The following is a 13,200-nucleotide window of genomic DNA, read 5'->3' on the forward strand; positions in this document are numbered from 1 at the left end:
TTCCCCAGCATGATCTCATCACCTGCTGCCCTCCAGTCAGTCCCAGATCGTGGAAACAGATATCTCTTGCTAGCACAGAAGTGTCTTAAGCGTTTAATCCCCCAAAATTTAGTCAGGGCAGTGCACAAGAAGGGCTCTTCCCACCAGGATGCTTTTAGTCTCACATCAGAAGAGGGAGACAACATGGCCCAGAGTAGTAGTGTTTTCTACCTCATCTAACTATGATGCTCAATCTTACAGAATCCCAGGATGGCTTGGGTTGGAGGGGATCTTAAAACCCATCCAGTTCCAACCTCCCTGCTGTGGCCAGGGTTGCCACCCATCAGATCAGGTTGCTCATGGCGCCAAATAACTGAACCTTTAAAAGTTCCAGGGATAAGGCATCCATAGTTTCTCAGTGCAGCCTGTGCCAGTGCCCAATCAGCCTGTGGCATGGAGGTATTATCTCTCTGCCAACATTTCAAAAGAGCCTCTCTGTTTCTGAGGAGTAGTTTTCCTGCTTTAAAGACCAAATGGAGACGCAGAGAAACAAAGCACATCTCCAAGCCCAGTATAGGTCCAGCATTGCAGGAAATATCCTAACCAGCTTCAGCATGCCCCTTCTGCCCCACTCTCACCATCCTTAGATGTGGAGAAGGCAAAAGCAGAGTATTTTTATTTCCATCCTGTCTTCTCTGCTCTGGGTACAAATGGGACGCTGGGAACAGGTCTCTGTTAAATCATCTCTGGCCCCATGACACTCAGTCCCTGCCACGATTAGTTCATTTCTAGCACAGAGGGGGAAGACAAAGCACAGGACTCCTTTCTTTTCTGCCAGATTGTTCTAGCTCTTTGTCCCAACCTGCTCAATCTGGTCTCTTCTCCTCTCTTTCCAAGCTATTCCCCCTGAGATTCCTACCACACTAATGAGCCACACCATTCTTAAGGCAATGCCAAGGAGCTGAGTTTTACTGCTGTCAGAAAACCACCAGCTATCTCCACATGCTCTCTATTCCCTTCCTACCATGTGCCCGGCATCATTAATTCACCTTTTCCATGCTCTATGTTCCTAATTCCCTTTCATGCATATCTCTGGAGAAGCACCCAAAGGGGCACCAAAGCTACCCGTATCCCTTCATTCAGCAAACCACTGGCAGGAATCACGAGCTTTTTGGAAAACATTGCTTCAGGTGGTGTGGGGGAGCTGGTAGTGGGCACTGTGTCTGCAGGTTAAGATGCTCATCAGCTTCTTGGCAAGGGAGCAGGGCTAAGAGTTTTTGGCAAGACTGTCATACACAGAACACACCCTGTGAAACCCTTCAATGGAAGCCTCAGACACAAAAGATATTCTCCACAGAATCACAAAATGACCAGGCTTGGAAGGGACCTCAAGGATCATGAATCTCCAACCCCCTGCCACATGCAGGCCCACCAACCTCCCCATTTAATACTAGACCAGGCTGCCCAGGGCCCCATCCAATCTGGCCTTGAACACCTCCAGGGACGGGGCATCCACAGCCTCTCTGGGCAGCCTGTTCCAGTACCTCACCATTCTCTCTGTAAAGAGCTTCCCCCTGACCTAAATTTTCCCTCCCTCAACTTAAAACCATTTCCCAATTCCCAATTCTCCACATGCCTTCAGACAAGCAACCTCTGATTTCTATAGGTATCTAATTGCCAGACATTTTCCCGTTAAGCTATTTCCTTGTGCAAGATGGTGGAAGGAGGAGAGGTCTGGTAGCTCACAGCCTTTCCTATAAGCAAGGGGTTTACACTTAGCTGCCATCAAAGCTTGCATTGAACAAGGATATAGGCTGGACAACATAAAGCTAGTTTTGGAGACACAGAGTACCTACAAAGGAAATAAGTTTGTTGCCGTTGTTCTTGTTGTTTCCCTTTTTTGTTTTAAAGTCACTAAGCCCACCAACACGTGTACTATATCCCCCATCCGATGGACCAAGGAAAGAGGTGTGGGAACAGTTATCCTTCAGGAGAAAGCACCTGATTTTACATTCTCACCTCTTCCTTGGGGAAGCATCGTCAGTGCTAGTGGATCCAAAACAAGTCTCATCTTTTGCACTCCTAAAGTGACATTCTTCCTCCTACCACAACAAAGCTGCAGTGTGTTAGCCTTCCTCTAATATAAAATGAATGGCAGGATTCCAGCACTTGTACTCATCTCTGCTAGTATGTACATGTGCAAGGGAAGACACAATCATGCAAAAGAAATAAATAATTTCTGGGCTTCCAAGTGTTACTTTCTAAGACAAACAGGGAATATTTTTAAAATGAAAAACACCTCAGCATCCCTTGCTGTGTATTAGTGCCTGGCAAAAACAGTCTCAGCATTTCTGCTATCCCTGGAGCCTTTGGAATTGGCATGGAGAAGAGACGTGGTAGAGCTGCAGCTGGAACACAAGTTGCTTGTGTTTGCTGACTACATTCTTCTTCTAAAAGGTATTGTTTTTTCAAGCCTTAACACAAGTGGCTCAGTGATCAGGCTACTCCTTCTCTTTCTGGTGTCTGACCATGCTACCTCTCTGTTGCACTGTGGAGAACTATATTCGAGATACACTCTGACTTTTAATAGCTGTATCTGGCAAAGACTAAGATTCAGTAAATCCAGTGTGAATGCTATTCGGGCTTCCAGGCTGTTACAACAACACTGACCCTGTAGCAAGGCAGCCACTGCTGTTTAAAGAAAAAAGAACGCTGGTGAGCCTTCTGCAGCTCCACAGCAACTCACAACTGGCACTTGGAGTAAGCAGCATGGCTCCCACCTGCTCTAACATAACAGCTCATTTTCCAAGGTAGAATGAGTACAGCACCTTATGGCATGTTATTTGAGAAGGTGTAGCAGTGATATGTGGCTGGCCTATGCCTCCGGGTAGAAGAACAGATGATTTAACAATCTCCATATAGCCACATCCATTCCAATATAAAGCCACACTGTGGTTCCAACTAGAGGGTGGAAGTGGAGTAGGAACTTCTGTGCTGAACTTATACACTCCTACCCAATTCCACATTACAGTGAGAGGACTGTGATTTGGGTGTTTGCTTTGTTTCACACTGAAAAACAATCTAGTTCTCCTTGCAAACATTTAGATGCAGATTTAAAGACCAGAAGCCTCAAAATAACTGTTATGTATCTCTTCAGCGATGAAGATCTCCTTGGTAAACGTCTCTAGTTTGTATTATCCCATAAACCAATTTAAGTGATGAATAATGAAGACTTTCAGCTTCAAAATGAATCGATCTGTCACATAGGATAATGGAAATGAATAGAACTGTTTGAAGTCAACTGTGTATTTCACGCAGATGCATCTGTGTTTGCAGAGTCTGCCCACAGCATCAGGGAGTTGAGCTTCTTCTGGCTTTTAAAAGAGTTGAGCAAACAGACTCACAGGACTTCACCTATAGTCACCACTCTTTCAAATGCTGAAATAAAATGAGGCGCACCCCTCTTTTTTTTTTCACTCTTAGTTTTATTATAAAAATCAACATTTCATTTGTTACAACTCAGTTTATAGTAATTATTGGAAAGGATTTTTGTACAAGGTTTATATACACCTCATAAGTAAAGCACTTTATTTTACAATTAAAAAAAAAAAAAGTTAGTGAATGAGTGAATAGGGTTGACCAAATGTTGGTCATTATAATATAAATACATCCTTGCAAAGCACCATCTTACCAAAGTTGATGAACAAGAGACACCAGCTGGCTTTAAGACAATGACAAACAGCGATTAAAGCTTACAAAAAAAAAAAAAAAAAAAAAAGAACAAACAAAACAAAAACAAGATTAAAAGTCTGAAAGCAGCACCAGATCCTTCATTTGCAAACAAGGCTAGTTCAGCTTAAGCCTGGTGGTATCCCCTTTACAAAAGACACTTTCATTTTCCCTGGCTGACTCTCAACTGCCTGGCTTAAGGCTACAGCCATTTTAATCGGGATTTCAAAGATGCTCCTTGTTCATTGAAAAGAGGGGAACATGACTGCTCTCCAACAGTTACATCACAATAATCCTGCACGCTCTTAGGACATTTCTAATATGGACAGTTTTCTTACTCTGCTTTGCACTGTTTTGGAGTGGATTGTTCAGTCCCTATAAATACTAGGTTATTATCAAACACTGACCTGCCTTTTTAAAAATGAAAGAAAATTGCTCATTCAGAACACTACGGCTTTTTATTTTACTTCCTTTAGAAAGAAATTGAATGTTTTTGAATAAATGAATTGTTTGGGTTGGACTGTATGATCTCCAGAAGTCTCTTACAGCCCCTATGATGCTATGATTCTGTTTCGTAGCCATTTTCAAGCTGTTAGGTCATTCCTGAATTATTTTCAAGGTGTATTTGTCACCTGCCAACTTCATTAAAGGTTAATTCGCAAGCAATTACCCTATCACAATGCAACTGAAAAAAGGTGGCTAGGAAAGCAGTTTCTCAAAAACAATGCTGAAATTATTTGTGCACCCACTGAGCCAGCTATTTTTTGTTTTGTAAATAATAATCTGCCACATGCACAGTACACATTCCAAAGCAGATTCTCTGCATAACAATATTACGTGTCAAACATATTCGAGACAAATCTGTTGGGCACAGAGTGACTGAGCATGTTTTAGTGATATTATGAAGAAATCACTTGGTTCAGCAGCACACATGGCCAGGGAGTTCTGCAGTTCAAGCATTTCCCTCTAGAATGGTGGTAATCAATTCAAGGAGATTTCCAAAGCAATAAAGAATGGAAACACTCACTATTCAAGAAAGTGGCCTTTTCTTTATCTAAAGACAGACTTAAATGTCTGAAAGTATACTGAATGAATCCCTTTTTAAGACTCACAAACCAAACAATTTCTAGAGTCTCAGACATAACAAATAGAGAAGCAATGTGCAAACCAGAGACCAGAACACCAACAAAATCCATTAATGCAACAAATGGACTTTGTGCATATTCCTTCACTTGCAGCAGATAGTGTCACCTGTCATGTCAAGCAGTTTGGGTGAATTTTTCTTCACAGTTATTACAACAGATTAGTTTTTATATACTTAGAACAGAAGAGCTTTTACTCATCTGCAAACTGGACACCAGAATTAATACAACAGCATCAGAAATGTGCTTCTTCTCCTGCCTTGCATGACAGAGCACTAATTATTCAGGTTTAAATAGCAAATAGTCTGCTGTCTATCCTGTAATCTAGACAAAAGAAGTCTGCCTTACGAGAGACAGCATGACAGTACCCAGCATTAGCACTTTGAAAGGCAACAAGGCCAAATGTGCCAATGTGGGTATGTGAATATGTATGTATGCACGAGAAAATTATCAGCTTTGGGTAAACTCACATTATCAAAGATATGTGTACCTGCATATATATATACATATATAGACATATATACATATACACACACATATATATAGTTATACATGTTCATGGGGTAATGTTATGGTTATTGGAATTAACAATACTGAAAGTTACAACACACAGCAAAAATAATCCTTTCATTATAAACTGCTCATTTGCATGTTTTGCATTACTCTGAATATTCCATTTAATGTAAACATGAGTTGCATTGAATGCATGGAAAACATTTTTTATTTCATGTTATTTGCATGTTGTGTTTACCCTATTTAAGTTCTTTTCAAATAAATATCTTGGCATCTGAACCAGTGGAAAAATGATCCTTAGGAAGACTCACAGCATCATAAGGCAGGCATAATTTTAAAAGGCAATATTAGGTCTCATTTATATTGCCATTTAAACATGTATAGATCATGCAAAGGTTAGTTTTCATCAAACTTTACTGTAATGTTCATTATTATTATTACTATTATTTTTAAACTAGAAAGGACTGTTCCATTCATGTTTTAGCATGCCAGTTATTTCCATGCCCAGACACTCAGCTATGAATACTTTCCAGGTGTCCAGAGGAAAAACTACACACGTAATACAGTTGAGTTAAATACCCCTATTTATATGCATTTCATGTTGTAAGATGAGGATACTTGTGCACAGCTTAAGGACTATGAATAGTTTTCATTTCTATCAGTGCGATCTCTTTAATGTTAATACCACATAGCTATCCAGCTATATCCTAAGTTGACATGTGTGCATTACCTATAGTCCTAGCATCTCAGTCAATTTGAGAAGCAGAAGATAGCACAATTGTGATTGAGGGAAGGAGAGAGTATCAGTCATGACTGGCTCAGTGGCAGAAAGGAATGGAGAGGTCATTCAGTTTCAATATTCAAGCAGTCTATGGTTTGTCCACTGTGATTAAGTCAGGTGTGTATATCAGCTGCAGCAATGCTTTTGTAATTTGGACAACTAGCCAAGAGGATTTCTACAGATCATCAATTCATTCTAAGTTTTACTCTAGATTTACTGGAAAAATACATGTAAATGCAAAGGCAGATCACAGTTTCCCACTAAATAAATTCTTTGGATTATCCAGACAAGCAAGTCTGCTCCCTGTGCTGGTCATCTTCAGTGGAAAAAACATATCTGTCCACTTTCCTGCTCTTTACATCCAGAGACAGATCACTCAAAATATCTGATGTAGAAGGTGAGATGCAGACTTGATCAAATTCTACACTAAATTACACATCCACCCCACTGATTACAACTGAAGTAATTAAGGATGGAAACCAGCATAGAAATCAGGCAGTACAGTTCACATGAAGAGAACTTTCATTATAATTAACCCTCATTATAATTAACGCATTTATGAATTTACAGCCAGGAATTTCCCTGAAAAAGTAACCTTCAGCAAAGCAGTGCAACTGCACCAGAAAGAGGATACCATTCCTTAAGCTCCACTACCTTAGGAGATTCTCAAACAGAAATCGGCATGCTGAAAAGAGTATTTTGCAAGAAGACACCATTGCCATCGCAGTACAAGCACTTGGACTGAGATATAACAATGCAATATTCTTCTGAGTTCATTAGTGCAAGTTTCCACATGTGAATCCCACATGGAATGCTGCACACGACAAAATGTAAACAACAGAGAAGGTTCTATTCTCACCGGCATGCCAGCCTCCACATCCACCCCAGCACACCTGCCCTCCCCCCCTTCATATAAAAGTCTCTGAGTTCCCTTATAGTTTACAATACCTTCCACATCAGCCCTGCTGGAGAACACAGACAGGCTTCTTCAACAACAAGGAAGAGCCTATAGAACAGCTATCACAATTTCCAGATACCTAGAAGAAGCTGAGCAAACTCTCAGCACACCAGATCCAGAGATCAATTGTAGCAGCCTGGAGCCCATCCAGGTTTTTTAATGTTTCCTCAGGTATCTTTTACTGTGAGAAAAATTCTTTGTTACAGCTGGGATTCCAAATGGCGTGGTTTTTCTCAGAGCTGAAATGAAACAAAGCTCCAGTACCCAAGAAGAGTGGCAGAATTATTTGTCACTAATTGTGTCAACTGAATCAAAGCCTATTCCACATTTTTAGATTATTTTGCTTAGTTGAAACTGGATGGGAAACAAACAACAGAGAACAATCCATACTAAGCCCACAAGGCTCAGAAGGCCTTTGTTTTGAGAGAAAATGATCAGTGGTCCAACCTTTGAAGGCATCAGCACCTTCAACATGGATTTAACATCAACAGAAGGTGCAAATGCATAATGCTGTCTAGAATCAGGTATACTGTGAGCTCTGCTACAGTCAAAGCAAATTCAGAACACTGCACTGGAGTAAGAGAGGAAATCATAATATTCTAGGTTGTCCCTCAACTTACGCAAATAATGCTTTCACTTGATTATATACTATCCCTTTCAAAATCACCACGGTGAGGCTAAAGGGAGAAGGGGCTAAATAACGTAATATACAAAAATAGAGATGTGAATAAAAAATTGTTTGGTTAAGAATATCTTAATTTGATACTCACAGCGGTTAATACTAAAGCATTAAACTCACACCACACAAAAGAGGAGGTATGTCAAAATCATACTGAGAAAATTGGCTTTGCCTAACACAAATCATGAGCAGTTAATACAGCAAAGGAACTCCTTCCAATGATCAAAACATTTATTTCTTATGGACAGTTGCTCCACTGAAAGGTAAATGCTTCCTTACTAGGAAAAAATAATATATATATATTATATATATCTGATTTGCGTACTGTGGTATCAATATACATTGAATGTACTGCAAGGATATATTATTCATTTACAGTAAAACTAACAATCCATGGTTAAATTTATAGTTTATAAATACACTGTCTCTATTATATGTGGTAAAAAAATATTTGACATTTTGTGGGCACTAGGTCAAAATAAGTTTTTCTTTTTTCAGGGACTAAAAATCATTCAGGTATGTGCATATTACCCTTGTCAATCATGTGAAAATCACACTGACCTGGTACAAAACAGGATCCTCGTGTTGGCAAAATTAATGAAGTAACGTATAGCATGACACTCATTGCACGACAAGGCTAATTAGGAGGGGAAAAAAAAGGAATTTACAGCAGCCCAGGTCTAGCAGTTCCTTTAAATAAGGATAATATGATTTAAAGTGACATGGGGGAGAAGAAAGGGTGTAGAAGAGATGAGAAAGGCTAAGCAGTATTAAAAACCCAAACTTTAAAATATACCCAACAAAAATCATTGAACTTCCAGAAGCAAGGAGTGAGCTCAAAATGCTCAAGTTTGGTAAATGTATTGAAGAAAAACAGAGGTGTACTCTTTTAAAAAATTGTGTCATTATTCTTCTGGATTCACTGCTACGATTGCTGTATTCCTGTAGAAAACAAAGCCCTTTGTATAAGGTTATTATCTGTCCTGACTGCATTTTCAAGTTTAACTTAGTTGCTGGCCCTCTGTAGCTAATATAGAGGTTATTTGGCTACTTCCAAGTATCTATGGTATGCTGCTCTGAGACGGACTTCTTTATTATTAACTACTTTAAACATTTTTGGTATTGACAAACCCCACATCTCACCTCGCTGGACAAGTGACACATACCTGGTCCTTCCATTTCGCTATGTGCTCAGTCACTTCACTGGATTAAGGCATGTTTTTGTATTCAATTTGCAAAAATAAAAACTTTTTGTACAAACGTCTGGGTTCTTTTATACAAAAATTTTTCTTATGGCACAAGCAGCAGTCGCTGTTTAAGAAAATATATAAATATCCTTTTTTTTTTTTTCTGTACAAATATGTCCAGTATTCCTCCACCCAACTTAATAACATTTAACTGTACACTGTCCTACCTCATCCCTTGCCAAGAACTCCCCCCTCCCTGGTAGAACGCTTTGTATTTACACTTCCACGGCAGAGGCAGATTACGGAGGGGGGGCTGCCCCTCATGAGGAGTCTGTGCAGGGGGACGGCGGCGGTGGGTAGAGGTGGTGAGAGTAGCTCCGCTCCGTGTACGGGGAAGGGGGGCAGCTCTCGTAGTTCTCCTCCGCTGACAGGTACTGGCTGCGCGGGGTCGGAGGCGGTGGGACGGGCTCTGAATCATAGTTCAAGTCACTGGTGTAGCCCTTGGCCATCGTGGCCGTGACCCTTCGGCTTGGGGCATAGTCACTGTCACAGACATCCGTGCTACAGGGTGTTGTGGGAGGTGCAAAGTGGCGGTAGCTGTAAGGCCTGTAGCTGTGGTAGGGAGATTTTTGGGAAAAGTGTCAGCAAACAGACTAAACAGATGCATCCGTGAGCAAGAGAGAAGCAAGTAAGTCATAGTGGAAAGAGGCAGGGGTCAACCTCCCTGTTGCAGATCCACAGTATCAGACACCTCTGTGGCACAGTGGACTTGTTAACTCACCTGGAGAAAGCCCAGCTTTGCATAGCATCAGTCAAATTACAGGAATCAGTGAACGAAATACCAGTTACTAATTACTTACAGACAATAGGTTTCTTAAGCCGAGATAGAAAAAATTGCTACTAACAAGGGCACTGTGAGAAAAAAAGTGTGCTGCAAACTTAGAGAAGACATTCTAGTATCCATAAATAGAATAATTCCTAATTTCAACTGACTTGACAAGTTGAGAGAGAGATCAAAAATCAACTGGCACATTGGTAGTGCTCAGGAGAATCACCTGCCAGAGCAGTAACTGGGAGGGAATTCTCAAACACTATCAAACATTTTTAAAAATGAACCCAAGATCATTTAAAGAAACCTGTATTCTGTTTCCTGGGGAGACCTCATTTCAGCCTTTCAGTATTTAAAAAGAAGCTTATAAACAAGATGGACTCTGACATTTTACAAGGTCTGACAGGACAAGGGGGAATGGTTTTATCTAAAAGAGGGGAAATTAGGAGGAAATTCTACACTCATGGCGTGATGAGGCCTTGGAAGAGGCTGTCCAGAGAAGTTGTGGATGCATCATCCCTGGAGGCCAGGTTGGATGGGGCTCTGGACAACATGACTGAGTGGTTGGCAACCCTGCCCATGGATCTAAATGAGCTTTAAGATTTCTTCCAACCTAAGCCATTCTATGGTTATATAAAAGAAAACAAACTAGAAAGAGAGGTGGTTGGTAACTACAATTGCCAGCATCAAAATCCATAGCTGGTAACAGGTGAGGATGTAGTTCCTCTGTCTTCAAGTCAGATTGTTAGGAAAGATCACAATTGGCAAAATTAGGGTTTATTTTTGAGTGGGAAGCACTCTGAAAACATTGAAGTCTACACTACATCTCTACAACGTTTATAATACAAAAAGTCATGACAGCTGACCTATGATCAGCAGGATTCATGCTGGTGCCGCAATGTGGTTTTATGTCATTATTAAATTACAAATCATTTTAAAGGATTTTTCGTATGGGACCTTTACAGACATACAAAACTTCTGCACAACAGAGGTCATATTTTCTGCTAATAGAGAAGAGATGCCTCCTCAGCCCCAGAGACCTCATTATACAAAAGCCCCCAAAGACTCTGTGCTAGGGAGGCATTTCCTTCAGGAGACAAATACAGTCTCAATTCTCATTGACTAGACCTACTAGTGATTTGAGAGGGGAATCTTTACACTCTTGGATAGTAGGTCTCTTACTCTTTTTTTTTTCTTTTTGTAACTAGTTATAAAATGATAATGAACTCTACAGGAAGGTTAGAAGGATGTGTTCAAAAAATGAAGATTAAGCTTTCATGTTTCAAATATTAGAGAAAATAAGCAAGAGATTACCAATGTCATTCAGATATTAATATTAAAATCTAATTTGATATATTCTTGTGATTTATCTAGGCCATTAGTATGATCTTACTTGTGAAATACTAGCCTTTATATCGCCAACCTTCCTCATATATGTGTTTGACTACCATTTTTTTATAATTACATAACAAATTATTTATAACAGGGTTATTATTTATGGCAGGGTTCATTCCAGCGTACATATTTTTGGCTGTAAGTTATCATGATACCAAGTCAGCATTTAACTAAAATGGTGACAAGAATTAGCGTTGTTATTTCCCTTAAAGCAAATACACTCAAGAGATGTACCACTAACCCACTCACTGCATGATTAACCTCAAATTATGCTACACTTAAACATATGCTGCAGTGACATGATACATGTGAAACAATTTAAGCATCTGTTTTAGCACTCGCAGCATTAAGGCCTTTGATTACAATTCTTATGGAGCAGGGTATGTCTTTATTCTACATTTCTACGCTAACTGCTTTGATCCTGACAGATGCTATTGTAATAATAATTACCTGTAAGATCTATGAGTGGATGGGCTGTTTGAAGAATAACCGAATTCCATTGTATAATGTGAACGTTCAGTAGCTGGTGATGGTGGTGGGTTCAAAATCTAAGAAAAAATTAAGAAAAAAAAGCTGCAGTTAAGATATGAATGCTGTTGTGGTTTAACCACAGTTGGTCACTCACTCCCCCTCCTTCCCAGTGGGATGAGGGCGAGAATCCAAAAAACAAAGTAGAACTTGTAGGTTGAGGTAAAACTACTTAATAAAATAGAGAAAAGGAAAGTAATAATAGTTACTATACATACACATATTATATATACAACTATACATATTTTTAAACGTATATAACAAGTGATACATAGGTAATTGCTCTCCACCCAATGACCAATGCCCAGCTAGCCCCCCAACCAGAGAAAGAGAGAGCGATGAACTCCCACTCCCTTCAAAACTCCTTCCACTTGATGCCATATGGTATGGAACATCGCTTTGGCCAGTTTAAGTCAGCTGTCCTAATTCTGTTCTTACCCAGGTCCTTGGACCCTTCGTGCAAATGGCTTGGCTCTATAAAACACTGCTTAGATGCAGCTATAAATACCAGCATGCTACAACATTGTTTTTCTTCTAGAACCAACATAGCATCATACCAGACACTCCAAAGAAAATAATTCTGTCCCAGCCGAAACCAAGACAGAATGTGAATCAAGAAAACACCAGTGTTACTTTCTTTTCAGTATTCTTAGTTGAAGAACTATATACATAGTCCCTGCCAACAAAGAGGATTTTTTTTTGTTTATTCCCCAGTTCTTTAACAGATCTTGGAAATCCTGCTTGTTATCATTCCCATAGAAGATACTAAGCTATTCTCAAAAATGCTGACTGCTGTTGACTGCTGCGTATTTTGACATACCCAGTGCTGAAAAGGAAAGTTTAAGCTAGCTGTTCAGTATAATATAATCACTAGTGATATCACTGCCCTAGGGAAACCAGTAGATGTCTACCCTTGCTAGCTTGTAGGCCTTAAGTACTATGCTGTTTTAGAATATCTGTAGTTCGCTGACCAAGGCAAGCATTTGTTCCCTACACTGTCATACTCTTACTGCATAAACAGAATTTTGGTTAATTTCAAGATAAAAAAAGATGAGTTATTTTCAGAACTGCATAACAGACAGTCAAAGATTTCAGTCTCTGCTGACCAAACATGTAACTCTAACATACAGTATATATCATATAAAATTGCTAAAACAGCCACCAGATGTTAAAATTAAGTAGATACTGAGCCCTCTAAAGCTGGTAACAACTTTCATATAGCATCTAATACAGCACTTTTCTGTTCTATGTCTATAGGAATGTTATGGAGTTGAAAGATTCTTGTTTGCTTTGGAACGTGAGAGAAAGCTTCATTTTAATTAATTCAAGAGTCTGTAGAGACTCCAACTATGGCATTTTCTCCAGAGGCACTTGATGGAGTGTAATAGAGATCACTCTGCCAGAGTTGCTCAACATTTACTCTAATTTTTTCATCTCTCCTGATATTTAATCTAACACCATTTTTTTCTAGTAGTAAATC

At 39.7% G+C, this 13,200-nt stretch overlaps 1 protein-coding gene across 5 annotated transcripts in view; it reads right to left on the bottom strand.

Moving 5' to 3' along the window:
• Positions 1-3,458: 3,458 nt before the first annotated feature.
• Positions 3,459-13,200, bottom strand: part of LRP6 (LDL receptor related protein 6) — a 132,461-nt gene continuing 122,719 nt past the window's right edge. For all 5 annotated transcript variants that reach the window (XM_090147700.1, XM_031603192.2, XM_090147710.1 and 2 more), the window contains 2 exons: positions 11,643-11,740; positions 3,459-9,580 (listed from right to left, as the gene is read on the bottom strand). In XM_090147700.1, the coding sequence (XP_090003826.1) occupies positions 9,289-9,580; positions 11,643-11,740 (390 nt within the window). In that variant the 3' untranslated portion in view covers positions 3,459-9,288. The remainder of the gene's footprint in view (positions 9,581-11,642; positions 11,741-13,200) is intronic.

This window comes from Phasianus colchicus, chromosome 1 (assembly GCF_987193195.1).
Source record: "Phasianus colchicus chromosome 1, bPhaCol1.hap1.1, whole genome shotgun sequence".
Taxonomy (NCBI): Eukaryota; Metazoa; Chordata; class Aves; order Galliformes; family Phasianidae; genus Phasianus; species Phasianus colchicus.